Source organism: Trichomonas vaginalis, chromosome IV (assembly GCF_026262505.1).
Source record: "Trichomonas vaginalis G3 chromosome IV, whole genome shotgun sequence".
Lineage (NCBI taxonomy): Eukaryota > Parabasalia > Trichomonadida > Trichomonadidae > Trichomonas > Trichomonas vaginalis.
Window position 1 is genome coordinate 4,198,301 of NC_067206.1, and position 27,171 is coordinate 4,225,471.

At 36.6% G+C, this 27,171-nt stretch overlaps 10 protein-coding genes and 9 pseudogenes across 19 annotated transcripts, besides 3 other annotated features; 6 read left to right on the forward strand and 13 right to left on the reverse strand.

Annotated features, from left to right (window-relative positions):
• Positions 1–19,555: part of a mobile genetic element that runs on past the window's edge.
• TVAGG3_0027030 lies at positions 3,409–4,638 on the forward strand (annotated as a pseudogene). The gene has a single exon. A coding segment is annotated over exon 1 (1,230 nt).
• Positions 5,109–5,566, reverse strand: TVAGG3_0027040 (annotated as a pseudogene). The gene has a single exon. A coding segment is annotated over exon 1 (458 nt).
• On the forward strand, positions 5,601–6,476 carry TVAGG3_0027050 (annotated as a pseudogene). Its single transcript has one exon. A coding segment is annotated over exon 1 (876 nt).
• TVAGG3_0027060 (organellar and viral DNA polymerase type B) lies at positions 6,536–6,928 on the reverse strand (the record flags this gene model as incomplete). Its single annotated transcript, XM_051220310.1, has 1 exon — positions 6,536–6,928. One exon carries the CDS (start codon positions 6,926–6,928, stop codon positions 6,536–6,538), a length of 393 nt encoding a protein of 130 aa, XP_051105296.1.
• On the reverse strand, positions 8,148–8,726 carry TVAGG3_0027070 (uncharacterized protein; the record flags this gene model as incomplete). The annotated part of the gene is made up of 1 exon (XM_051220311.1): positions 8,148–8,726. The coding sequence occupies one exon, from the start codon at positions 8,724–8,726 to the stop codon at positions 8,148–8,150; it is 579 nt and encodes a 192-aa protein (XP_051105297.1).
• On the forward strand, positions 9,512–10,095 carry TVAGG3_0027080 (annotated as a pseudogene). The gene has a single exon. A coding segment is annotated over exon 1 (584 nt).
• On the forward strand, positions 10,266–10,835 carry TVAGG3_0027090 (MazG nucleotide pyrophosphohydrolase domain-containing protein; the record flags this gene model as incomplete). The annotated part of the gene is made up of 1 exon (XM_051220312.1): positions 10,266–10,835. The coding sequence occupies one exon, from the start codon at positions 10,266–10,268 to the stop codon at positions 10,833–10,835; it is 570 nt and encodes a 189-aa protein (XP_051105298.1).
• TVAGG3_0027100 (uncharacterized protein) lies at positions 10,885–11,148 on the reverse strand (the record flags this gene model as incomplete). The annotated part of the gene is made up of 1 exon (XM_051220313.1): positions 10,885–11,148. The coding sequence occupies one exon, from the start codon at positions 11,146–11,148 to the stop codon at positions 10,885–10,887; it is 264 nt and encodes an 87-aa protein (XP_051105299.1).
• TVAGG3_0027110 lies at positions 11,649–12,594 on the reverse strand (annotated as a pseudogene). Its single transcript has one exon. A coding segment is annotated over exon 1 (946 nt).
• Positions 12,685–13,422, reverse strand: TVAGG3_0027120 (annotated as a pseudogene). The gene has a single exon. A coding segment is annotated over exon 1 (738 nt).
• TVAGG3_0027130 (phage tail repeat-like family) lies at positions 13,469–14,050 on the reverse strand (the record flags this gene model as incomplete). The annotated part of the gene is made up of 1 exon (XM_051220314.1): positions 13,469–14,050. The coding sequence occupies one exon, from the start codon at positions 14,048–14,050 to the stop codon at positions 13,469–13,471; it is 582 nt and encodes a 193-aa protein (XP_051105300.1).
• Positions 14,070–14,225, reverse strand: TVAGG3_0027140 (uncharacterized protein; the record flags this gene model as incomplete). Its single annotated transcript, XM_051220315.1, has 1 exon — positions 14,070–14,225. The coding sequence occupies one exon, from the start codon at positions 14,223–14,225 to the stop codon at positions 14,070–14,072; it is 156 nt and encodes a 51-aa protein (XP_051105301.1).
• On the reverse strand, positions 14,245–14,646 carry TVAGG3_0027150 (uncharacterized protein; the record flags this gene model as incomplete). Its single annotated transcript, XM_051220316.1, has 1 exon — positions 14,245–14,646. The coding sequence occupies one exon, from the start codon at positions 14,644–14,646 to the stop codon at positions 14,245–14,247; it is 402 nt and encodes a 133-aa protein (XP_051105302.1).
• On the reverse strand, positions 16,479–16,909 carry TVAGG3_0027160 (annotated as a pseudogene). Its single transcript has one exon. A coding segment is annotated over exon 1 (431 nt).
• On the reverse strand, positions 17,778–18,020 carry TVAGG3_0027170 (serine threonine-protein phosphatase family; the record flags this gene model as incomplete). The annotated part of the gene is made up of 1 exon (XM_001318877.2): positions 17,778–18,020. The coding sequence occupies one exon, from the start codon at positions 18,018–18,020 to the stop codon at positions 17,778–17,780; it is 243 nt and encodes an 80-aa protein (XP_001318912.2).
• Positions 18,039–18,401, reverse strand: TVAGG3_0027180 (uncharacterized protein; the record flags this gene model as incomplete). The annotated part of the gene is made up of 1 exon (XM_051220317.1): positions 18,039–18,401. One exon carries the CDS (start codon positions 18,399–18,401, stop codon positions 18,039–18,041), a length of 363 nt encoding a protein of 120 aa, XP_051105303.1.
• Positions 19,463–19,555: a terminal%2Cinverted (terminal inverted repeat of Maverick-3 transposon ID:TVAGG3_0026990).
• Positions 19,556–20,446: 891 nt separating this feature from the next.
• On the reverse strand, positions 20,447–21,706 carry TVAGG3_0027190 (major facilitator superfamily transporter; the record flags this gene model as incomplete). Its single annotated transcript, XM_001299538.1, has 1 exon — positions 20,447–21,706. The coding sequence occupies one exon, from the start codon at positions 21,704–21,706 to the stop codon at positions 20,447–20,449; it is 1,260 nt and encodes a 419-aa protein (XP_001299539.1).
• Positions 21,707–22,174: 468 nt separating this feature from the next.
• Positions 22,175–23,595, forward strand: TVAGG3_0027200 (annotated as a pseudogene). The gene has a single exon. A coding segment is annotated over exon 1 (1,421 nt).
• A 158-nt stretch (positions 23,596–23,753) lies between these two features.
• Positions 23,754–24,603: a mobile genetic element.
• Positions 24,604–26,297: 1,694 nt separating this feature from the next.
• On the forward strand, positions 26,298–26,628 carry TVAGG3_0027220 (annotated as a pseudogene). Its single transcript has one exon. A coding segment is annotated over exon 1 (331 nt).
• Positions 26,629–27,171: the final 543 nt, after the last annotated feature.

Here is a 27,171-nt window from a genome sequence, read left to right on the forward strand (position 1 = left end):
AGTAGATATTGCTTGCGACAGGTTTCATATAATTTCTATTGACAACTCTTTCTTATACGTGGAACAAGACATTGAAATAAAACCTTCTGCCAAGTTGTCTGACAAGAAAGGTTGCAATGGAATTTTCTATGTCGGATACCAATATGCTCCAGAAGTTTTCATGGGATATAAGATATATTCTAACTCTGACTTAGTTCAAACAGTAACATGGGCAAACTATGAATGGTTCGCTTTGAGAAACTCAGTACAACCACAAGCTAGAGAACAAACAGACCAGTATGCAACTATTGAGAAAATAAGAAGACTTGACCCTAACGTTCCAGGAGTTTATGTTAACCTTTCTGGACAAACTCAGCAGCAGTAACCAAAGTAAAACTGAAACTTAGAGTTCCTTTGTCATCTTTCCTCATCTTCAGGTTTTTAAGATACTTGCCAAACTGGGCAGGAAAAATTTCTATCGAACTTACTCCAAGCAAAAATAACTTAGTCATTGCACCAACACAAGACCCATTCACTCTTACAGACGTAAAGGGAGCAAATCAAACGTCATTCGCCGACTTTTGCAAAGACAAAGTTGACTTAGACTTTGGTTTCTCAAACCTCAACACTGAAGTAAACTATTATTTCAATGCTGCTGGAACTGCTTGGGACCCAGTTAAGTTCACATGCGAAAAAGTTTGAATGCAAGAGAATAGAAAGCAGACTTGCAGTCTATATGTTGGACCCAGATATTTCAAATGCTTTAGCTGCCAAATATATTGCAGTTCCACTTATGTTCCCTATACACCAAATATCTGTCAAAGACTTTGCAGGTGAAGTTGGAAACCAAAGTGCTGACCCAGGTGCAAGAACAGATATTGCTTTAACAACTGCAATGAAACATGCAGATACTATGTTTGTACTGTTCAGACGAACTATAAATGACTATTCTTGCTTCTACAACCCTGGTATTAAATATCATATAAACATAGATGGCAAATATTATCCAAGAGAAGAATATTCTACAGTTGAGGATATGAGGTCATACAACTTGACATTAGATGCTATGAACTTTAACAACAACTTCACAACAACCATTAACCCTGAAATGCAAAGTTCTATTATGCCATATGTGAAAGTATGGACTCATACAGGAGGTCAAAAAACTCAATATACAAATGGAGACCGTTCAAACTTTTGGCTTGGCATTCCATTTGCTGACTCAGAAGACTTTATGGGTGGTATTTCAACTGTTGGCAGTTCAAATACAATATACTGGTGACAGAGACGGTCCAGATGAACTGAGCAAAGAAGTTTACAAAACCAATAGCACTTTTCACGGAAGATGCTCTTTTGAAAATTCGTTCGATGAAACCTGCTGGGGCTCCTCAGATTGGTATAACGACAGCTTCCATCGAGCAGATTTTGGCAGCAGGTCAGTAAGTTGTTCTTGAACTGACTTCTCTCCGTCAAATATTGACAGTACGCCAGTTTTGACATATATTGTATTATAAACTTACCTTTAGAAATATCGGTCAGTTTTGTTGTTATATTTTTGTCAACGTCAAGAACTTTCACCATTTCGGTTATACCAACTTTCTTTGCTTTATGAAAATATTTTGGTTCAGCAAAGACTGCTATTCTATAACATTTTCCATTGTTTGTGTAAAGAACTACTCTGTCAATGAACTTGTATTGTTTGTGTGTGTAAACTTTGTTCTGCTTCAATTCGAAGAGATACTCAAATACGTCCATCTTTTTATTCTAAGTAAAATGTCATTTCCGAAAAATAGAAGCGTAAGTGTTTCAAAAGGTTTAATGGCGGTGGCAGATGTGAAGTTAAATTCACCAACTCAAACAAACAGTCAAAGTGTTGTTGTCAATGTCAAAGAAGAGATGTTGAAGTGGGGAAACCATACGAAGACGAAGATGGTATAACAATTGTTCCTGTAAAAGAACAACCAACATATCCTGAAGTTAGCAGAGACTTAAGTTCTGTTGCAGATATTCGAAACGACTACCAACAACTTAAAGACAAACTTCAAACTCAGGAGAAGATTTGTCAAGCTTTAGGTATAATGTTAAACTTGGTCGAACACAACCCTGTAAAAGTGAACTCATATGTCATTGCACCTCATGAAGTTTTGAAAGAACTATTGAAACTTTTGACAGAGGCAGACGATATAAACATCAAAGAAATAGAACCCGACATTGCTTGCTGTGGTGTTTCATATAATGTCATTGACAAGATATACGTTATGAAAGGAGGTGAAACGTTGAACTTAAAATATAGTTTCCCAGACGTCATAAAAATATTTGACGACCACAACATTTCATTAAAGTTTGTTTGCTAAGTAAAATGTCAAAACTTCTTGAAAGATGTTTGAAGAAAAACAATATAGACTTTATTTCATGTAAAGGACTTTACACGCTTTTGAACGATATGAAAGACCCTGTTTTTGTTTGTTCGTGTAGACAAAGGAAAGTTCTATGTCTTTACAAAATATTTGAACTTCTTAGACAGAGAACTTCAAGAAACGCCATGTGAAAGTTTAGATGAAGTTCTTCTCCACTTTCAGAAAAACTTTTAAATATATGTAAATGGCAGAAGACATAGTGGTTTATACTATTACGACTAAAACCCTGAGTCATATAATTCTATAACAACAAACTTACAAAGTCCTCAAGGACGATATTGTAAACTGACCTTAAACACGATGACGACTAAAGCCTGTTTTGCTCTTTTGACACCAGAAGACTTTATTGTTGTGAATGGTAAAAAATACTCCTTTGAAGATACTTACTCAGATATACCACCAACAGGTTTTGTTGACTTATTTAATACTTTAAGGACGGGTGTAACATGTGCTGCAACTAGAGCAGGTTTCATTATGTTTGGATGTCCGACTGAGTTTACTATAAACAATATGAGCTATAATACAAAACTTATTTCTGGTTTTTACTACCAACAGTTTCCTATAACAGGAAAAGGTGTCATACAAGGAATGTCTATTCCATTGACTTTAAGTACACCTATTTTATATATTGTTTCAAACTTAGGTTCAAAGTGTTATTCGAATGTCGACAGAAACTACTATGACCAAAAGATACTTATGCGTATAAACAATACTTTCTCTGCTGGTTTGCCTATTGTTCATTCGAATGCAGAATTTTCAACCTTTAGTGAACTCAAACACTTTTGCAAGTATAAACGTTGACCTTAGTTGACGCAAACTTTGTTCCTGTAAAAACTTTTATGTCCTATGTATTTGTCAATGACGGCAGAAAGTTTCGAATTGGAAGATGCAACTGGTGAAAGTATTGTATTACAAGAACAACTTCAACAACAAATAGCTCAAGAACAACAAATGCAACAAATGGAACAACAAAGTCAAGAATAAAAAAATATTTTTTTTTATTTTTATAAAAATGTACAGAATAGATGTTTCAGATTTTTATGACTTCCAAGCATTCAGAAATATGTGTCCATTTAGAGACTATAACAAAGCAGTCGAGAATTTGAAACGTTTAGTCATTTATGTCGACTCTGCCCAGAATGTTATGTTATGAAAGAATGGGATGTTGTCTTTAACAAACCAAGAGCAACAATAGTTTCAGAACAAGAATGTAGACAGAAACTTAAGAAATAAAAGTCGTACAAGTTGGCATGAAGATGTTAGATGCTTGGGATATCTTATTGTCAAAGTTAGAAGATTTTTCAGTTCGAGGTATAAAGTTTTATACACCTTCTCCAAACTTCTATTCTATCTTCACTGGATATAAATAAAACAAGTAGAATGGAAAGAAAATATTATAGAAGCTTGGTTAGACCATGTCAAAGAAATTATATGCAATGGAAACGAAAAGGTTTATGAGTATATCTTATGTTGGTTTGCAAACATCTTACAACATCCAAGTGCTAAGAATGAAAACTGCCTCTCATTATAATTGGAAAACAAGGAACAGGTAAGAACACATTTCTTTACAGATATTTTGTGCAAACTGTTAGAGGTTATTCGAACCCGAATATACAAAATAGAAAACATCTGCGGTAAATTTAACTCCTCAATAGAGAATATGAAACTTATAGTTTGCAATGAACTTCAAAGTATAGATACAACAAAAGTTTTAACTCAGATGCTTTGAAGAGTCTTATAACAGACAAAGTTGGAGTTGTTGAAAGAAAGTATAAAGACCAAAGAGTTTGTGAAAATGTTGCAAACTTCATTATGGTTTCAAACAATGCTGTTCCGATGAAGTTAGAAAGTTCTGACAGAAGATATGTAGTTGTCAGAACGTCAGATTCTCATATGCAAGATACAGAATATTTTGACGACTTAGCAAAAACTTTGACACCTGACTTTTTACAACCACTTGTTCTCATATTTCATGACATTAGATATTTCTAAGTTCAATCCAAGACAAATTCCACATACCGAAGAGAGACAAACATTGTTAGAAGCAAACAAGAGTATATGAACTGTTCATAGATGAGACTAACTTTGAGTGTTTAGATGAAAGGTCATTGTACGATTCATATAAACAGTATGTCAAGAGTATGGTTATATGACAGCGTCTAAACGAACATTCTTGGCAAATGTCAAAAGTCTTTTAGATGTTCAGAACGGCGTATATACAAAGAAAAATTTTTCTGAGTAAATTTTAAAAAAATATTTTTTTATCCGATAGAAAAGATGGCAAAATATCTCAGTAAACAAGTACATGACAGAAGTCAAAGAAGAACTAGACCCATTTCGCATATTTGAATGTTTACTTCTACCATTTTGAAAAGTCTACATTTGACAAAGTTTTGGAACATCGAACCAGTTAAGTTTGCTATTGTGACTAAAAATGGTGCGAAATTTGAAGACTTAGACATTGACGGTATGTTGACAGTCAAAGAAAATTTTGACAGAAAGTTCTCAAAACTCGAAGAAGGCAAAGCATACAAACTTGTTATACCTTATGAACCAAGAAAGCAGACGACTATGAATATTATGAGTCTAAGATAGTTGAAGTTCAAGGTAAATTGGGTAAAAAGATTTTAGAGTCTAAACCAGTGTTTGCTCCTAAAGAGGAAGAGAACATTGACATTGACCCAGAAATGTTCTAAAAATAAAATTTTATTTTTACATGTCATATCTCACCTTCTCTGGAATTGGCTCTGGTTCTTTCTTCTCTTCTTCTACTTTCTTTTCTTTCTTCTCTCTCTCTTCTTCTTCTTCTCTGGTGGAGTTATGTCAAACTTCTCAGAACCATATTTTTTGTAAAAGGTCTTTGTCCTTTAATAGCTCTTCTATTCTGTTTTCTATTTCATCTTCAAGAACAGCGCATGTGTCTTCTTTGCATTCTAAGAACTTTTGTTGGACTTCAGCTTTCCAATCGGCGTCATCTCTGTCAACAAGTCTGTCATTGACAAACTTAAAGACTTCTCTGCTTAATGTTTTATGGTTCTTGTCATATTCCCAGAAACAGAACTTTAGAACAAATTCCCTTTCTTGTTTACACTATGTAAGATTTTATGGTCTACAGATGTTTTGCTGTCGAAAAGTTTGTCTCGAATATAGATAGCGAAATCGCTAGACATTTCTAAAAGATAAAATTTTTAATTTTTCTAAAATATGTTAGAAAAAAAGTTTGCTGACATTGACAAGAAATTTGAGAATGTTTTAAACAAGAACAAGAGGAAGTTAGAAAATGCTCAGATAAAGCCTATACATGACAAGTTCTTATTTGCTCAGAATGGTATAACAGGTCTAATTGCACCACCTGGGTCGGGTAAGACTTTCACTTATCTTAAAATGGCTGCACAACAACAAGAACTAGATGAGAAGAACCCATTCTATGAGTTAGTTGTTATTTGTAGTACTTCTGGTCAATTTGACCAAACCGTCAATTCGTTCAAAGATATTATAAAAAGTCTAAGTTAGTATGTATAAAGACTCTGAGTTGTTAGATTGGATAAAGAAGTACCAAAGAAGAGTTTTGAAGTACAATGCTATAAATGAGTATATAAATTCTAAGTTTAAAGACCCAAATGAGGAAATGCAGAGAATATTAGAGAAGAAACACTTCAGAAACAAACAGAAAGAGATAGAATACATTTCGAAGAAATTGCAATCTTACGATTGGAAGACTTACCCTCATAGATGTCTTCTTATCTTAGATGACTTTGCTTCTCATCCTTTGTTAAAGAATAGAGAACAAGACATGTGTCGAATTCTTAAGAAGCTCAGACACTTTAACATCTCAGTTGTCATTTGTGTACAGACAGCAAGAGTTTAAGTAAGGATGTAAAGAGAATACTTACTGACATCATACTTTTCCCTGGATTGTCCGAAGACGATTTCATGGAACTTATGAAAGAGTCCATGGCAGGTAAGTTTGACAGACATGAACTATGGGAGAAGTACAAAGTCATACAAGACCCTCATACTTCTTTCAGAATTCACATCTACGCGAACAAAGTTCAAATTGTAAAAAGTCAGCAAAAATAATGTTTATGTTAGAATGTTAGATCTAACATGTTTTCTAACATGTTTTCTAACATAACTATTTACAAGCGTTTTACATGGTATATGTTGCGATGGTTCATGACTCTAAACAATTTCGTGGCTTCAATTTCTTCTTTTAGTACATCGAATGTTTTAACGATACCGAAAGTTTCTTTATACTTCTTCTTGACGTCAGATAGAAGGAAATCGTCAGCTGTTGGATAGTTTTTGTTTAGAAATGTCAACATGTCCATTTTATCTTCTGCTGGTTTCTCTGCTTCTTTCTTTAAATCTGCATAGTCGTTTCGCATACGTTCTATCTCTTTGACGGAGTAGTTATATTTCCTCATTGCTGCTTTACATTTAGAACATTGTGGGTTCATTTTTGCGTTATATTCTGAAACCTTACCTGCTAAAACAACTAAGGCGTCAATGGTTTTCTTCATCTCGAACATAGCGGGTTTTATTTGTTCGTTCCATACCTTACCCTACTATCTTTATCTCTTATTTCCCAAACACATTTTGCAACTAATGAAACAAAGTTGTCGTAGGTCTTAAATTCTTCGGATTTGTAAAGGTCAGAGATGTTCTTATATACCATGTCGCAATCTTTGTCCATAACCTTATGGTTGCAATGAAAACCAAGGAATTCATAATTTACCTTTCGTATGAACTTCTTTATTTCTACTGAGTCAGTTGCTTTGACTTCTATTTCGTCAAATTCGGGAATGGTTAGTTTTTGTTGTTGGATTTCAGGCAATTTGGGTAAATGGTCAATAATGTCCTGCATTTCATAAAGATACTGTTCATTTGTTTCATCTTTTCGCACTACAGTCTAAATTACTTGTTAAAAGTTCTTGCTTTATCTTCTGGATTTTTGTTTCGAAAGTATATGAAGAAGGAATGAAGCTTTTCATCTCTACTAACATTGAAGTTGGGTTCATGACTAACGAGTTTGGTGCTGTAGTTGCTAACATGTTCTTACAATAAAAATAAAAAAATATTTTTTTAAAAAAACCAACTTTATTTTTTATTTCGGGAAAATTCATGAAAATTCAAGAGTTTTAGACCATGTTAGAAAACGTGTTAGAAAACATGTTAGATCTAACATTCTAACATAAATTATATTTTTGGTGTAAAATTCATGAAAATTCAAGAGTTTTAGACCATGTTAGAAAACGGTTTAATAGAAAAAGTGTTATTTTTTCATGTCCGAAGACTCGAAGGTGCAACACTTCCAAAATACCGACGAACTCAGAAGAGCAGCATGGCAGTATCTTCTTGACAACTTCTTTGAGTTCTCCAGGCACACCTTGGAAAATGCTGAAGAACTCCGACACAGAGAATTTGGAGAAATTGCACTCCAATACTACATTGACAAACAAAGGGTAAACAAAGGGTAAAATAAGACTAAAAACTTAACGTTTAAAAAGTGACATTTTTATGAGCTCCGAGTCACCGAGAAAACTTGGTCAGATGTTAGCAGCTTACTTCCCTGAGGAGGATGGAAGCGTTACATACGTAAGGTTCAAAACACGAACGAACCTGGAATTGCGTACCAAATTCGCAATTACATGACCATGGAAGAGTACGAAAGGTTTCTACAAGAGAAACCAGCTCTAAACAACTCAGAAAAGAAAGAGTAAAAAGTTTAACTCGTAATTGTTTATTTTTTTACTTGTATGGGCAAGCTGCAAGAATGAAGTCGACTATCTCAGTCTTTGTCTTGACCAGTTGGACTGCTCTTGCGAGTACGTCTGTTTTGCGGTCTCCAGCTGGTGTCTGACCTTCGTAATTGCGCATGTTCTTGAGAGCTCCAACTGTAAATGATTGTAGGATGAAGAGTCTCTCAGACTGCTTGAGGTAGTCGTCACGGTCACGAACTGAATCTGTGGTACGAGTCGAATCGGTCGATTTGAGGGAAGAGACTGAAAGCCTGTCGTCTTCCATAGGGGCTGTGGAATAATCTTTGCGTAAGCGGTTCAGACCTTCTTCGAACTCTTGGTCTCTCTTCGATTTGGATTGAGATTGGAATTGCTGGGGTGGAGCTTGCTGGAACATCCAAGGGTTGGGGAAGTAAGGCATAGGCAGAGGAGGGTAGTTCGGGAAGCCTTGTGGTGGGTAGTAACCTTGAGGTGGAAATTGGTAGTAAATCGGAGGTACTTGCTGGAACTGAGGTTGCTGAGGAGACTGTTGTGGTTCTTTAGGTTCCTCTGGCTTGGGAATGGGCTCGGTTGGTGGGACGTCGGACATTCGTTTGTGGCTTAACCGTCGGACCACAACGATAAAAATCTCTGCTACTAGCAGTACTGCTACTGACAGTAGCAGTACTTTTACTGACAGTAGCAGTACTTTTTCTGACAGTAGCAGTACTTTTACTGACAGTAGCAGTACTTTTTCTGACAGTAGCAGTACTTTTACTGACAGTAGCAGTACTTTTTCTGACAGTAGCAGTACTTTATCGTCGAAAACCCTCTCAAATTTTCCTTTTTACTGCAACTAGCAGTACTTTTACTGACAGTAGCAGTACTTTTACTGACAGTAGCAGTACTTTTACTGACAGTAGCAGTACTTTTACTGACAGTAGCAGTACTTTTACTGACAGTAGCAGTACTTTTTCTGACAGTAGCAATGGTCGAGGTCGAACCTACCGACGAGGCAATTTACCTAATTGAAATTAACGAGCTTGTTAAAGACTTCCTCAGGCAGAATGTAAAAGGCAAGCTTGTTAGCGGTTGGATAACGGGAAGGGCTGCCTTGAATCTCGAGACTTCGACTGGAATTCCAATTCAAATACCAGACGGGACAGCCTACGACGACATAAAGCAAGCAAAGAAAGAAGCTCTTCTCAAGTTCTTTGCAAAGCGTCCTTGGATACTACTTCCAAACAGAGAGAACCCTTTCCCAAGAATGAGCCAAATTCTCAAGGGTCTCCTTCACTTCTCGGGTCAGCCGTTCTACATAACCTGTGAAGGCGACATCCAACCAGTTCAGTAAACCTTAACGTTTAGAGTAAAAACATTTTTTTCATTTTTTGAATGAAGCAAGTTAAATTCGTCCCACACCAAACTCAATGGACCGATGAAGAGTTTCAAGCTATGGTTGAAGGTGTTGAGAACGACATAGACGGCGAACTTGAAGGAGCTCAAATCACAATTGCAACCAAAATTGCAGAGTCAAGGAACAGATAGCTCCACTTAAAGCTACCAAAGCTACTCTTGACCTCATGGATAGTTACCGTTTAGATGTCAAGAGTGGAATAAGACATTTAAAATTAAAACTTCTAAACTACGAAGCTATACTCCAAAAGTTAGCAGAAATGAGAAGACTTTACCAGAGCTACTTACATGTAAGGGACATACCTTCAAGCAGTCCGACCAAAGATGAATTTTCTGACATTGTCCCAATTTTGTCCGAAAGTCAGCTCAGATGTTTTGAACTGCTCCCAACATATCCAGAATATGAACGTTTGCCTGAACTCTTCCGCAATCTCAAAAAACGTTTTTTGGTTCTCATGTTCGAAACTTTTATCGGAAGAGACAACAAACGTTCAGAAGAAGAACAAGATATTATTTTAAACTTGTTGTATGACTTAACCGTCATAACAAGCTTTTTGAAGTAAAACCGTCATTCTCAAACCACTTCATTTTTTCGATGTCCGAACAAGCACCGAAGCCGAACACAATGGCAGATGTCCTTTCAATGTTGCCAGACAAGCGCCCAGTTCAAATTCAAATTTTGAATTTGAAAGCTCATCTGACAAACACCGTTAAGACTCTCCAAAGTAGTCTTATGGAAGAGATGACCAAGCTCAAAGCCGATGTCCTCATGAACCAAGCTTCCAATGAGAAATGCCTGAATGATTTGACGGAAACCTTGCGCATTTACGCGAGAGAGAACCGAGACCTTGCCAGACTCATCTACCGTTTCTTCGAAGAGATAGACGCCATCTGGAAGGTACTCGGAAAGGACAGAACCTCCAACACCGTAATTCGTGAACACAGAATTGAAGAAGGAATTGTCGAGGAAGAAGAGAAACACGAAGAAGAGAAACACGAAGAAGAAGAGGAAGAAGAGAAACACGAAGAAGAGGAAGTTTGGGCAACCCTTGTTGCCGATGACACTTACGAAATTTCCCAACCCTACCCATACCAAATCCGCAACAGGGAGACAGGCAAGGTTCTTACCCCAGTCCTCAACAACTTGGGACACTTGAACCTTACCCTTCGGAATCGCGGTTCAATTTCCATGGGCAAGCTTGTCGCAATTCAATGGGTTCCAAATCCAGGCAAGAAGACGAAGGTCAGACACATTGACGGTGACAAGCTCAACAACCGTAAGGAGAACCTCGAGTGGTTCTAAGAGTAAAAAAATTTTATTTTAGGGGGAAACCCCGAGTAAATTTAGGTGTTTATTTAGTTAAGTAGCTTAAATTAATGAGAATTTGGACAAGTAGTTCCTGACCCCTGAATTGGACTCTTTCGTCATCCCAGTTGCCTAGGAGGTCGTCCCAGAGGAGTTGGTAGAATTGCCAATCCAAGGACGATTTGTCCTCCCAGGCATTGAGGATGTACTGCTCGTAGAGTTTCATGACCTCTGCCTTGCACCAGACACCCTCTCCCTTGGAACGTAAGGCTTCTTCGAAGTGCTCGAATGCGATTGGCTGCGTGACCATCTGAAATGACACTTTTTGTCCGTTTGGTCAATGTTTGTGTCTCGTGCCATAGTCGACGAAAATACAAACAAACAGGTTATATATGAGTTTGAGACCAAGAATGGTGTAACTCGACCTGTCCGATTCAAATTCGAATAAAAATTTTTTATTTCATGCAATGTTTAACTATTTCACCATCTTCTTTAACACCCCAGTACTTCCTTTTCGATATTACATGAACTTCGGTGAAAATTTTGTCCAATTTGAATTGACCCATCTTTTCACCGACCATGCCCATTTCAATGAGTTTGTTATAGCCTTCTTCGTTCGTCATGAGTGCGTCGATGTTCTCATAGTAAACCTTGACTTTGGATTTGACTTCGGAGAAGAATTTGTTGTAGTTGTCAAGGACTGCTTTTGCGAACTGAGGGTAAGACCAATGTTCGACAATAGGTTTTAATGTGGTTACTAAGCCACTTTCACCTTCGGTAAATTCGTATTTCAAAACAAAAGGAGAAAACCTTTCAACAAAGTTGTCGACCTTCTCATAATGTTTACTCTTCATCTCTTGAGGTTTTTTAATGGAATACCCCATGTCGAATTCATAAGCAATTTGAGTGTCATTGCAAGTTTGGGGTTTGAAGCTTTCCTAATATCATACAGTTGTTGTATGACTTTTCCAACTGTATAGTTCCTTCCTGGGAACTCACCATCTTCGTTTGGAATTCCAGTCGGGATATATTGGACGAACCTCATGTATGCAGCGTTAAGGTCGACATAGTATATTTTTCATCTGAGTCGAACTTATCGCATCCAATCGGACCAGTTTTGGAAATTCAAGCGAGTCTCTTATCTTCTGAGAAACTTCTCCTGTTATCTCATAAACATCGTCGAAGCAACCTGTTTCATATAAAACCTTCTGACCTAACTCAGATGCTCTCCAATACAATTTGACGTCAATTGGATGTCTCAATGGAGTTTGTTTATAGCATCTTGAAGTTCTTGCAACCTCATTGGAAGTTCTTCTGGTTCAGGTTGGTATCCGAACAATCCAACTCCTTTTGGAACTGTGTACTTCTTTTGTACTAGAACTTTGTCTGGAACAACTTTTGGTCTTGCTAACAGTGAAAAGTTTGTTTCGTCTTTTGGTACAAAAGTTTCTGTCAGCTTGTCATCTGGAATTGGTTCCAACAAACCTTTCTCGAAAAGAATGTTAACAGCTCTGACAATGTTGCACTTGCCTTTTCCGAACAATGGGTTTGTAAGACTTTCGTTCAACATGAAGTGGTTGTGGACAATTACAATCTTCAACCATGGTAAGTCTTTGTCAACAACATAGTCGTCATGTGAAGAACCTTTCTCAGTCGGAATGTTGACTCGGATATTCACATTTGCCAACGGTGCAATTTTAGCCAATTGACCTCTGAGCATGTACCTTGTCTTCACACATGACTCAAGATACTTCATTTCTCTTCTGAAACAAGACCAGAGTTCCTGAGACATGTAAGAATACAAGGTTCATTGACAATTGTTTCAATTGAATTGTAAATTCCATACCTTGTCAAGTCAATGTCAGACTTATTTATGAACGGGAAGTATCCAGCATGTTGTCTGACTGCTTGAGGGTTAGGTTGGTACCATTCGAACTTGACACTTGCAATTCCTTCAATTGCATTCAAAATGTCTGAGTCGGAGTCAACCATTTGTTCTCTCTTTGTAGTCTTGAAAGCGTCAAGAAGTTGTGCGCTGTTGTGACATTGCCATGGCATAGTAAATGACCATCTAAATCTGTTACGGTTAGTCTGAGATTGTATCCTTTCTTATTTCCGTCTTGAATGGCAGCAAGTACTCCCATGAAGCCTTCTTTGTTCTTTCCTTCGTCAAAGTTTACTGTAAAGGTTCGACCAGATGTAATTTGACTTCTAACTTCACGATACTTTTCATATGCATATCTTGTTCTTTCCATGGGAGCATGTTTGTCTTCACCTTTTCCTTTTTTCCTTCTCAAGGATGCAATTGTTCGTCATGTTTCCAGTAGAATCTGGCAAAGCCGTCGTGTCCTTCAACTTGAGGTTCACTAACATCGAAAGGCATGTTCATAAGACGTTCTTCTTCTAACCTCTCTAGTCTGTTTGGATAATTTGCGCGCGCTGTTTCCAAGTCCATCTCATAGCGAAGACCAGATAATTTGTCATAGACTTTTATGGGTCTTCCCTTCCTATATTTAAAATTCTTCGAAACTCTCCAACCATATCTTTGCAACTCTGCTTTTATTCTAGCAGATTTTCTATCCATTCTATATGGGGGCATTTTTATAAAAATAAAAAAATATTTTTTTTCTTTACTTTACATAACCACCTGCTGCCATAAGTCTTTGACGCCAACCCATACCAGCTAATGAAGGTTGACTTGGTTTAGTTTGGAAACTAAACTTTGGTTTTGGTTTATCTTCAGTTTTTGGTTTTTCTTCTTCTATCGGTTTTTCGTCACTTTTCGGTTCCTCTGACTTTACCTCACTTGCAGGTATGGTTGTGTCGTCAACATCTTCGTAAATATCATATGCCATCTGTTTTTGTTTTCCTTTCAACTTTTTGTGTTTGTTGTAAAGTTTAGAATATTTCGACTCTAAGTCAATGAGATGTTCTATAATGAACTGTTGGTCGTGAAGTATACTTCCATCTGTTGTCTCGAAAGCTCCTTCAGACTTCAATATTTTATTTGTGAGAGTCTGTTTCTTTTTTGAGATACTAGCCGTTCCATTTCTATGAAAAGTGACTTTATAGTTAGGGTTTGTATTTCCAGACCTGGCACTTTCTATTATTGAATTTTTCTCTTCATCTGTAAGTTCTTTGACAGGTTTTGACAATGGTTCTGAACTTTTTGTTTGTGGTGTCAAATCTACCGTTTCAACTTCTTCGGTCATTTCATCTCAGTAAAAAATTTTAGTTTGGTTTGTTTTCAACTGGTTGTTTAGGTTTTTTAAGTCGGTCTAAAACTTCCTGAGGTATAGGAAGAACTTGACAAACACGTGGTTGTGTAACTGCTGGAAGCCGACAAATCCATCTTGAGCCCATTTGTCTCAATGCTGTATTGTTCATTTCATCTCAGTAAAAAATTTTACATTCCCCACGTTTGAGGCGGTTGCGGTTGGTTGTTGTTTACCCACTGTTGTGCATGGTTATATCCTCTGTTAAAGAATCTTTCACCTTGGTCCATATAGTGGCCTGCTTGGTTATAGTAGTCATTTGCTTTGTTATAGTAGTTTCCTGCTTGTCTTCCTACATTGTCCATCCATCCTTGAACTTTTCCTCTTGTTTCAGGATTTGGAATAAGATTTGCTGCATCTCGTGCTACATCCCAACCTTTCTGTACAGTTTGTATAATAGGTTGTGCTTTCTCTTTCAGTATACCTAATGTACTCAAAATCTTCCTTCCAATTCCAAATGCACCTCTGGCTAGTGTTCCCACTGCGGGCAAAAATCTGGATGCAACTCCTGCTAATGCGCCAAATAAACCCATTTCTTATGGGTTAAAAAATGACGAATCCAAACAAGGACCCCTATGTTTCTAAGGCAACAAAAAAAGCACTCATGATAAAAATCTTTAGTTCAACACCAAATGCTTGGTTTATGGATATCTTGGAAAACATTCCGAGGTATAGAGAAGATGGACCACCATACTGGCTAATATTTGTCGGTCAAAACACAAGATACTGTGAAGCCATACCATTACAGTCCAAAAATATTTTAGATGTGAAAACTGCTTTGACAATATTCGTTGACAAATACCATCCAACAAAACTGACATCTGACTGTGAACGTTCTTTCAAATCAGACGATATTAAAAACTATCTGCGTTCAAAAAATGTAAACCAATATTTCATTGTCGACCAAAACCATTCTGCTCTTGGTGTCATTGACAGTTGTATAAAAATCTTAAGAGACTTAAATCAACCACAAGGTGGTGAGGTAGATGAAATGTCATATGACGACAAATATAGACACTTCTCCATGGCAAAGATGAGACAAGTTTTAAATATTTACAATAGCCGTAAACAAAAAGGTTTGGGAAACCACTCCCCCGAAGAAATGAAAAACAACCCTGACTTAGAGAAAGACTATATATTTAATAGTTTAGTCAAAAGAGACAAACAAGAAAGAATGCCAGGCTTCAAACTTAAGAAAGGTGACAAAGTAAAAATAGAAATACCTAAACGCGACCCATATGAAAATACTATTGACTATGACAACAATGGGAACTCGACAGGTACTCACATTCGTGTTCGTAAAAATAGAAGAAAGTATACAAGAGAATATTATGAAGTTTTAGGCAAACATGGCAAAATGTACAGACTGCAAGCAGAAGATAAAACTACTATTGTCAGACCTCGTTTCAAACTTGTCAAAGTTCAAGGTGGTATACTTTCAAAGACAGTTCCTAACAAATATAAGACAACTCCTGACGAATATGCTAAAGAAGTTGAAAATGACGACTAAGCATTTCTATACCATGCGTAAACTGTCATGTAAGGTGGCATGTAGTCTTTACTCTGTCCCGTTGTTTGTGTATATCCTGAAACGAAATGTGTATGGTTTCCTTCTCCCTGAGTGTCATCCCAGTAACAATTTATAGCAAACTTAACGTCGTCTTTAACATCATATCCTTTACCTTTTGTCATTCCTGTCCAATCCCAATATCTATGCTTATGCCAACCTGCTTGAGATGTACTTAAATCTATGTAGTGACTGTGTGCAGGTAAATTTTCACCTGAAATCGTTTTACTTCCACCTGTTTCCTTTGAAGAGTTTGCACAATACAAAAACCTGTCGACTATTTGAGTCCAAGTTCCAAAACCAAGTACTACTTCTGGTCTGGTAGAGTTCATTGACGTATAAATAGAGCCTATAGGATATAATGTTTGAAGTATTTCTGTCTTTAATGTTTGAAGCTCTGTTTTGTCTGCTTTTTTATATAACTTTTCTTCAAGTTCATTTACGTCAGAGATGCTATGTCTATGATATTTTTGTGGGTATGTTCCTTCTGTCCATGTGAAAATATACTCTTTTGTTGCATCTACATATCCTTTTATCCATGTCGAGTCTGCTTTTGTATTCCTTAACTCTGTAACACCTTTCTCAAGCTCTTTCAACTGTTGTCCATCTTCCATTAAACCTCTGGTATGACTTGAAACCGTTTGTGCCAACATATCTACAGTTTCTTTGTCGGCTTTAAGGTCTAAACACCCTGAAACCCATCCTGTATCAGCTTTCGTTTTTAAAATCTTCGATGTCCGTTCATTATACCATTCAACCCTTTCTTTAATTTCATTGTCTTTTTCATCCACATATTCCTTATCTGCCTTCTTCACTAACGCACTAGCCACACATTCTAACTCATCGTTAACATATGTTTTATCTGCTTTCTTTTCAACATCCTCTTTTGTTGCATATGTTGCATCTGCTCTGTCATGTTCTTCTTGAACTTTTTCAATGACATATTCTTTGTCAGCTTTGTTGTCAACATCTGCTTTCAAAAGAAGTTCATCTATAGGCTTCTCGTTTAAAGTTCCTTTTGTTGGATTTATACAAACAGTATGGTTCTTACTGTCTTGAAACAGAAACTCGTCTGTCAATGGGTTTATCGTCAGTTTTAAATTTCCTTCTTTCAATGACTCAGATATCTTAGAATAGTTTGAAAAGTTTGTTGTGTTCTTATTTAGAGCTTGTATAATGAGTTGTCGGTTGTGTTGTATTTCTCTCATAGACGCTGTTTCATTTGACATTTTTATTCTAGATAAAATATGCTTTCAATAGAAAAAGAAAATTCTAGAGTTGCTACAACTAAACCATTAGATGAACTTTTTACTAACGTAGGTCAAAAGTTTGAGACAGAGACCGTAAAGCATGAAGGCTATCGTTTTGACTACCCATTGAGATGGCTAAGAGACCCATCCGTCACAAAAGCTGTTGGCTTTCGTAGAATGAAGTTCATTTCAGAAGCCATACATGGTTTCCCATTTACGGTCGCTTTTGAAATTCGATACTATAACAAAGAAAAACATACGTATGAGAAATTTGAACAGGGAAAACTTTTACAAGTGAATTTGCTTGTAAACTTAGAAACAACTCTTCAAGCTTTTCAAGAAAAAAAAACGATATCTATCTCGAATATGCAAAACAGTACAACATTGACGAAGGAGAGTACCATCTCGATATTTTATATGACAGGAAAAATGCAACTGTTAAAATCAATAGAATAGAAGACCTTGGAGAAGACGTTTATATTTCTACAAAATATAACAACTTGGCATGGTATAGATTTTTGAGGATGTTAAATCAGCCTGCAGCATATCCAGTACACCCGAACTTTTATGAAGTCGAAAACCCTAATGGAACATATGAAAATGTTTTCGACTCAGATGCTATTATAGTTCATGCTTCATTTTCTGGTGCACAAAACTCTTTTTTATGCTTGGCAAATGACTTTTACGAAAAACCTACAAAGCTATACGAACCACCAAGTGGAAGTATTTCAGACTTTCAAGTATGGTTTACTACAGATGGAAGAAAGAGAATAATTCCATTATACCACGCGTTTTACTTAGAACTTAGTTTCATATACAACTACTATCGAACGGTAAAAATATAATTTTAATACGGTTGAGGTGTTGGATTTGGTTGCCAACTAGACTGTGGTGCAGGTTCAGGCTGTTGTATAACAGGAGCTTGTTCTTCTGGTTCAGGGTCTTTAGGTATAATACCAACGAACTGACCTACTCTTTTACCAATATTTTTGACTCCGTTCCAAATTCCTCTTCCTACGGTTTTTATTCCATTCCATATACCTCTTCCAACATTTCGAAAGAAGTTTCCTATTCTTCCAAAGAAACCCATTTTACTATATGTAAAAATCTAATGTCCGCCTAGTCTCTTACGTTTCCTGTTGAGTTCCATTGCATTCTTTAACTGGAGCTCATACATTCTATTTCTCCTCTGGTAGAAAACATACTCTGGGTCAACTCCTGTGTTCGCGTCATCTGCATAGAGTTGTTTATATCCCACTTCAGGGTTTGTATAAAACTCTTTCCATCTCATATTTGCATACCATGGTGGTAAGCCTAACGCAGCGTCATTTGACATGGCAGTTTGCATTTGTACATCTGTTGGCACTTGACCATAGTTTGCCATTGCAGTTTGTATTCTAACTTCATTTGGAATATTCTCTGGGTTTGGTTGTCCAGGTTGCTGTGCATTCGCTAAGTTCTGTGCGTCCATTTAATATTAGATAAAAATATCTCTTACGAGTACATATGCTGAACATTTGCTGGTATTGGTTCATCTTCATATTCTCTATATCTTTCTGCCACGTCAAATAAGTAAATGACACAATGGAAAAAACCTAAAACAAGTAGTCCTATTTCAAACCACATTTACTTACCAATAAAATTTCTTTGTTATGACACTTTCTCCAGTTTATAGGACCTCTCTCATATTCTATCTTGTCATATATAAACTCATAGTCATGTATGTCCTCTAACCATCTCATAACGGTTTCCAAACCACTTTTATCGGATGTAAAGTAAAAGCATGGATGGTTATGTAAAACGTCTAAAGTTTCTAAAGAGTCTCTCAAAGTCCAGTCTACTTGGTATTGAAAATCCCATGTGTTATAGAACGGCGGGTCCACTATAAAGAAAACATTTTCCTTGTCTTTATATTTTTCATACAACTCTGTCCAATGACATCTCACAAACTCTATACCCTCAATATATTTTTCTATGTCCTCTTTGAAAACATTTGTATAGTTAAGATATAAAACTTTTGACATAAGTGTTTCAATGTCATGAACTCTTATAGCACCACTATATAATAGTCTAGAAGATATACTATCCCAGTCAATATACTCTGCCTTTTTCAAAACCTCTCTGACAGTATTTTTCTTATCTAATGGTATACGTTCCATCTTACCTATAGGTATCTTTTCTTTTAACTCTTTCAATATTTTGTTTGTGTCTGGTATATGTTTGAGACGGTTCATATAGTTGTCGAAGTCATTGCATATAATCTTTGAGTCAGGAAATACAGTATGGCACAAATGAGATATATAGAAACTTCCACCGAACAAATCTACAAATGTTAGACCATTCGGTAGTTTCTTAAGTTCTCTCAATAGAATATCTTTACATCTACTCTTATTTCCAAAGAAGGGTAACGGTGGTTTTGTAAAATTCATTTTATATATATATAATAAAAATGTTTTTACCTGAAAAGTGACAGAAAAGTGACAAAACATGAAAACATATATATTTTGTGAAAAGCTCCTGGAAGACCCGTATATAAGAACTTCATTTATACTAAACATCTTCAGGGGCTAGAGGGGCGCAGCCCTGGAAGCCCCACTACCTTTTTTTTTTTTTTTTTTTTTTTTTCATTATATTTATAATAATGCTTAATTTGCTAAGTAAGGCAAAGATAAAGAGATTTTTTTACAGTTATCCTGAAATGTAAGAAGATATGTCACACACATTTAATGTATTTGTAGTTTTTTTATGTATATTGTTACTTCTTAGAAAAGATAAGTAATCATTAACCTATTAGTATTTAATTAAGGGAATAGCGTTCGGATATTGTAGAATTAGACTTGTTCTAATTGTGATATGAAAAGGAATTTATGGCTGTGTAAAAATTCACCCTTGTTATGATATTGAGGGATAAATTTATCTTTGTGCCGCATTAACTAATAAAATTGTGTTGTATCAATATATGCAATGATGAGAGAGGGTCAAAGTTGCTATTTGTCACTTTTCCACAAGAATATAATGGGGAAAAAGTTATCATATAGTTGATCTCATTCACTGAGGTGAGAGATGCATGTAGTGTAATGGGATAAACAGTGGGATTGCTGCTCTAAGTCCTAGGTTCGAGACACATTGGCTTCATTTTTCTCTTTTTTATTGACGTAAACTATTCAATTTTTGTGTTATCCATTCAAATTTCAGAATTTTTTTTGCAGATTTCACGCTACATTCGAAGTTACCTTTTGTAACAACCACCACTGCCTACGAAAGACGAAAGTGTGTCACGATTTCACCCGGAAATCCGACGGTTGTTTAAGAGTAAGCACTTTTGGCACCTACTCATTTTCATATAAAGTAATGGACGCATTCAGATTGGCGTAAAAAGCGAATAATTCCATTGAATTTAACGGTGCTCCCCAAGAATGGTGAATTTTTACATAGAATACAAACTTAGATGTAAAAAAAAAGAAGAATATACACATTTCGTAAAGATGTTTAATTAAATAATACGAAATTACATATTTAAAGTTCGCTCTGTGGCTTGTCTCCGTCGTTATCAAGGGTCTCATTTTCGTTGACATTTGGTTCCTTGATAAACCAGAATCCGAAGATAGTACCAGCGATTGTGATGATACCATAGAAGAGGAAGAGGCCGAGCTCACCCATCTTTGAATCTTTCATGGCAGGAGATGCGTAAACGATGATGAATGAGAAGAGCCATGAAGTCATGCCATTGATGGAAGAAGCCAATGGGCGGACAGAAGGTGGGAACATTTCTGGAGAGGAGTACCATGGCATTGGTGCAAGACCAAGACCGAATCCGAACTGGTAAAGGAAGATAAGTACAACAGGAAGAACATTTGACCAGTGGTACTTAGAATTGAAGCCGAAAATAATAAGAGAAGCAGCACATACTATACCTGAAATGGACCACATTACGCGGCGGCCAAGTACTTTGATGAGGCCACCTGAGAAGAAACAGGCAATGAGTTGTGCAAGTGTGGCAATGACTGACTGGATACCTGGCTTAAGACCGTTGATGTTAGCATTCTTGAAGAGGCCAGCAAGAATGGCGTTGATACCTGAGAATTGCTGTGTGAGCATAATAAGAATGAGAACTGTAAGTGGCCAAAGGTATTGCTTCTGGAAGATTGATTCCTTCTTTTCTTCCTCTTTGTTTTCTTTGTCATCTCCGCCTTTGTTTTGCTGGGTGATAGAAGTTTCTGGGATCAACCAAATGAGACCGAGCTGGAGAGCATGGGAAACTGCAGAATAGATGCACATTGCGCGAGGATGTTGATATTCTCCAATGAGATAGAGAATAATGATGCCAATAACAATGAAGATTTGGTTGAATGTACCGTAAAGACCAGTTTGCTCGGCAGGGGCAACTTCAAGAAGGAGAAGTGGACCAAGCGATGATGCAGCGCCGAGCATGAAGCCCTGTAAAATGCGGATGACAAATCCCATCCAGAATAACTTTTCATTTAAGAAAATAAGAATTACCCAAAGAATTATGCTGACTATGTCAACAAGGGATGTAACAAGGCGACGTCCAAGACCAAAATTAAATAAAATTGACGGAATGTAAGGACCGATTGCACCTGTCAGTTGAGTTATAGCAACAAAAAGGCCCGATTGTTTTGGCCATTTTGACCAAGGATTCGTAATAGTCCAGTAATATTCAGCAGGTGACGGGTAGCCAATGGTATATCCGAAACCTAAAGGTGTTAGACAAACAATTGCTGCATAGAGCAACTCACGACGGAAAAAAGAAGACATTGTTCTTCCCTACTCAGGTAAAAATGAAATAAAAACGATGTCGTGACAATCTCTCAAATATTTCAATTCAATCAAATACCGTAGGTTGAATAGCCCGAGACCAATTTCAAAGGTCGTGTACCAATAAAAAATTTTGAATCAATTTACACAACGTGCCCATTTTACTCACTCAATATTTGAGAAAATAATTCAATTTTGAGAAGAATGGTCCTCTGCGTTTTGAGTGAGTGACGAAAAAAATCTCAGAAAAATTGAATGAGTTTTTATGGCCATGAACCAAATTTGTGAAGTTCCCGTTTAAAAAAAAATGCAACCAAGAACACGAATTCCCGAGTTTGCAGAATTAGAAAACTATAAAAATCTTGGGCTATTGACCCAGATGCAACTCGATTTACTCTATCGAAGAGTAAATGGCAAGTCTTATCAACAAATACAGGGGTCTGTACCATCTTTGCAGATGGTACAACTATGAAGCCAATGGTGATACTTCCACAAAAGAAGACCCTTGATTCGGAATTGGAAGATCTGGACGCCTTTTTTGTTCGCTCCGAGAGTGGATGGATGAACAAATACCTTTTTATGGTATACTGTATCATGTTCATCTGCAAAGTACAGGAGAAAAGGTCTCAAATGAATGTGTTTGATGCCCAGGTACCTTTTCTCCTAATTGTAGATGGTCATCCATCCAGGCTCTCTTTCTTGGCCGTTCGCCTCTTGAGCGCCTTCAATATCGAGCTTCTTGTTCTCCCAGGCCATACATCTCATATCTTACAACCTCTTGATGTTGGGATTTTTTCTCCCTTGAAGGCCCAATTCAAGAAGTTGTTTGATATGGCGACTATCCGGTACGATCAGCAAGGGCATATGGTGATCAATTATGTATGGAACGCCAGAGAACTGCGCTATATCATGGTTCGCAGCTTCCTTGATGCATGTAGTGTGTCTTGCACAGCTACAAACATCGAAAATGCTTTTAAAGCAACAGGAATCTATCCATTGGATATGAACAAACCTCTTGCTTCCAGATACATTGTAGCAAATGGAGTTCCTCCTGCAAGGCCCAATTTTGTCAACGACAAAGTCCTTACAGATCCAAATGTGATGATGCAAGTCTTCCAAATGGAATATGGACGCCCCATGCAGCAACAGGATTGGTATTTCAATCTGTTTGTGGCTATGCAATCTGTTTTGGCCTGGAATAGAGCATATGGCCAGGTTCTTAGTCGTGAGTTACATCTCCTTTATCCTACTGCAGGTGGATTTCAAAAAATCCAATTAAAATGATATAAAGCTGAGGAGCTCCAGGGTGAAGAGGAATTGATGAAGAAAAGAAGCAGCTGCATAATGGAGTGAGGAAGCATCTTGATGAAGAGAGGAAGCATCTTGATCAAGAGAGGAAGCACTTTGATGAAGAGAGGAAGCACCTTGATCAAGAGAGGAAGCATCTTGATGAAGAGAGGAAGCATCTTGATCAAGAGAGGAAGCACTTTGATGAAGAGAGGAAGCACCTTGATCAAGAGAGGAAGCATCTTGATCAAGAGAGGAAGCTGCATGATGAAGAGAGGAAGCTGCATGATGAAGAGAGGAAGCACCTTGATGAAGAGAGGAAGCATCTTGATCAAGAGAGGAAGCACTTTGTTGAAGAGAGGAAGCACTTTGTTGAAGAGAGGAAGCTGCATGATGAAGAGAAGAAGCACCTTGATCAAGAGAGGAAGTACTTTGAAGAAGAGAGGAAGCACCTTGATCAAGAGAGGAAGCACTTTGATGAAGAGAGGAAGCACCTTGATCAAGAGAGGAAGCATCTTGATGAAGAGAGGAAGCATCTTGATCAAGAGAGGAAGCACCTTGATGAAGAGAGGAAGCTGCATGATGGATGCATGATGGAGTGAGGAAGCATCTTGATGAAGAGAGGAAGTGTAAGAACCGATAACATTTACAAAATATTAAATTTATTTTGTAAATTTTCCAAAAGCCTTAGTAAGAATGTAATATAAATGCTCCAAAAATACCATCCCTCCTTCCAAAAGCGTAAGAACCGATAACATTTATGTTGTAAACGAAAACGATAAAAACAGTTTGACAGAAAAGTGACACTTTACATGGCAAAAAATAGAGCCTTACTTTTGAGATACTTGAGATTGAAACTGAATCTTATGAGGCGGTGATCTTGAATCACTACCTCATAAGGTTCAGTTTCATATAAAATTTGTTGCAATTTGTTATTCTTTTGCAATTATTTCTTATAAGATTTTACATCTTTTAGCGGGAAATGTTTGTTATCATGTATATATTATAAATATCTACACGATAACGAACATTTCTCGCTAAATTGCTGAGAAACTTTGAGGAAATGTCGAACAATTTCCTCAAAGTTTCTCAGATTTATATAGATCACTAGAGTCCCCTAGGCACTGATTCTGGTTCAGTACCTAGGAGGCTCTAGTTCTCTAACGAACTGATAAAATGTTTTTAAATTTTTGGATATTGCTACCTGTGAAGCACTGACTTCAAGTCAGTACCTCACAGGTAGCAATTACATTGAAAGATGGGAGAAACTTTGTCCGAATGTTAAACTATTCGGACAAAGTTTCTCCCATTTGTAGTGGAAATGGAAGGCTTTGAGGTATATTGTATTAATATATACCCCAAAGCCTTCCATCTCCACTTGAAAGTGTCCAAACTTTGGGTTAATAGTTTGCAATTAACCCAAAGTTTGGACACTTTCTAGAAGGAATTGGAGGGTAAGAGATATACATTCATATGGTATATCTCTTACCCTCCAATTCCTTCCTAAAACTCATAAAGGTGGACATTACATGCATATAAAATTTGACATGTAAAGTCCACTTTTTGTGAGCGGGGATTTGACGGAGTCAAATCCCCTTTTTCGTTTACGAAATTTACAAAATATTAAATTTATTTTGTAAATTTTCCAAAAGCCTTAGTACCAATGTAATATAAATGCTCCAAAAATACCATCCCTCCTTCCAAAAGCGTAAGAACCGATAACATTTACAAAATATTAAATTTATTTTGTAAATTTTCCAAAAGCCTTAGTACCAATATAATATAAATGCTCCAAAAATACCATCCCTCCTTCCAAAAGCGTAAGAACCGATAACATTTACAAAATATTAAATTTATTTTGTAAATTTTCCAAAAGCCTTAGTACCAATATAATATAAATGCACTAAAAACCCAACTGCCAATAGCATGTATTCAAAAAATGCAATTCAATACAAATTTGATTGCATTTTTTGAGATGGAAGTGTATCTGAATTCACAATTGTAATCCACGAATACACTTCCATCTCATTGATAAGAGGCTAATGTTTTTCTCATTAATAAGGCGCTGTTGGCCTCTATCCATAGCCGAAGTGATATTAACGTATGTTAACGTACAAAGTAAAAACATGTTTTTTCTTTTTAAAATCATTTAGTAATTAATAATATTTAGCACTCATAGTAAAAACATTAAAATTTATAAGAATCGTTATGAAGAAAAATTGAGAACTTATGATTTTTATTTAAGAAAATGATTAAATAATATATAAATAACCATATAAACAACATTTTAGATTCCTCTGAAAAGGGTATCTCAAATTGGTCTATGACCAATTGAATGGTTCGCCGGTTATTCAAGGTACGGTATATTTGATTTAAAAATGAGAATTTTATTATTAAAATTAGAAATTGAATCAGATATAATTTGAACCCGGCCAATTATCTCTGAATTAATTGTGATATTTCTCAAATAGATAGAATAAAATCAAAGGTAAAAAAATATTTATAAATTGTATAAATTGCTCATTCTAATCAAATCATTTCATTTGCTGAAATTATTGAACTTACAAATTTAAAGGGAATGGGAGTCCAGCTAAATTTTCTGGCTCCGTTTTTCATTTTGCTAATGGCTATATACGTACAACCCGTGACAAAACTTATATGCATGGAATCGAAGAAATCTATCGAGGCATTTTGGAGAAAGGAACAAAATTTGAGATAAAATTCTGATTTATGAGGTTCTTAAGATATGATTGATTTTTAAATTATATGATAAATTGTAATGAAAAAAAAGGTAGTGGGGCTTCCAGGCGCGTTGCGCCCTCTAGCCCCGAAGATGTTTAGTATAAATGAAGTTTTTATTCGGAGGGCTTCCAGGCGCGTTGCGCCCTCTAGCCCCGAAGATGTTTAGTATAAATGAAGTTTTTATTCGGAGGGCTTCCAGGCGCGTTGCGCCCTCTAGCCCCGAAGATGTTTAGTATAAATGAAGTTTTTATTCGGAGGGCTTCCAGGCGCGTTGCGCCCTCTAGCCCATAAAAAATTTCTGAGGACGAGCCAGCCGGTGACTTTTTTGTAGAGCACTCAAAGTAGAATAACTTTGTCCGGACAAGCAAGGGTCTATCGTCGCTACGGGAAAAGTTACAGGCGTTCCAAGGAAGTATACTTTGAGAAGCCTTTTCTCCCTTTTAAAACAAGATAGGACGGTTATTTTACAAAACTGACAACACTTTGACCGAGTAGTTTTTTGTGCTGAACAAAAAGTGTCATATAAACATCTGTCAAAAACCACATTTTAACTTCACTTAAAATGCCACGTAAGCTACGTAAGAATATACGTAAGAGGAAGGGAGCATTGAAACATCCAATAGTAAAACTGACACCACAACAACAGTTGCAACAACAAATGATGAATGACCCCACTATGTTGCAACAAATGTCAAGCAACCCTATGCTTTTAAACCGAGTTATTGGTGCACAGAGTGGAGGTTTAAGAGCGGCACTTTTAGCAAAAATGGCAGGCTATGGTGGAGCTGCAGACGGAACAGCTTATAACCCTCAAAGTCAAATGAATTTGAGTTCACTCAAAAATCAAATAACAGATGTCAAAAAGTCAAAAATAGACATACAGAAACAAATAAGTGAAAACGAAAAGAAACTAGAATATGACAGACACACAAAGAAACTCAATGAGTTAAACGTAGAGAAAAAGAAGAAAGAAGAACAACTGAAAGAACTAAGTACAGAGGAATATGCGAAAAAAGTGTCAGAAAAAGCAGCAGAAGTAGCAAAAATGGAACAAGATGTTATAAATTTGAAAAACCATACTACTCAATATAAAGTACTGAAAGATGAAGAGATAAAACAAAAAGCCATGAAGACATATATGGATAGCGATGAGTATAAAAAAGAAGTTAAGCAAATGTAAAGGCAGAAAAATTTTACAGTTGCAAAACCAAACCGTACAGTATGAAAACTTAGCACAAGAAAGTAAAAATAACGACGCAGCCATGCAAAAGGCAATGAAAAGCGCAGAATATATAAAAGCTAATAATGACTGGTTAGATGCCCAAGCCAACGCTAAAGCAGCCCAACTTATAGGGTCAATAAGGACAAAAATACAAGCGGATGAAGACAGTTCAAATGAAGCTTTAACAAATGCTGACTTTAAGAACGCCTTCGAA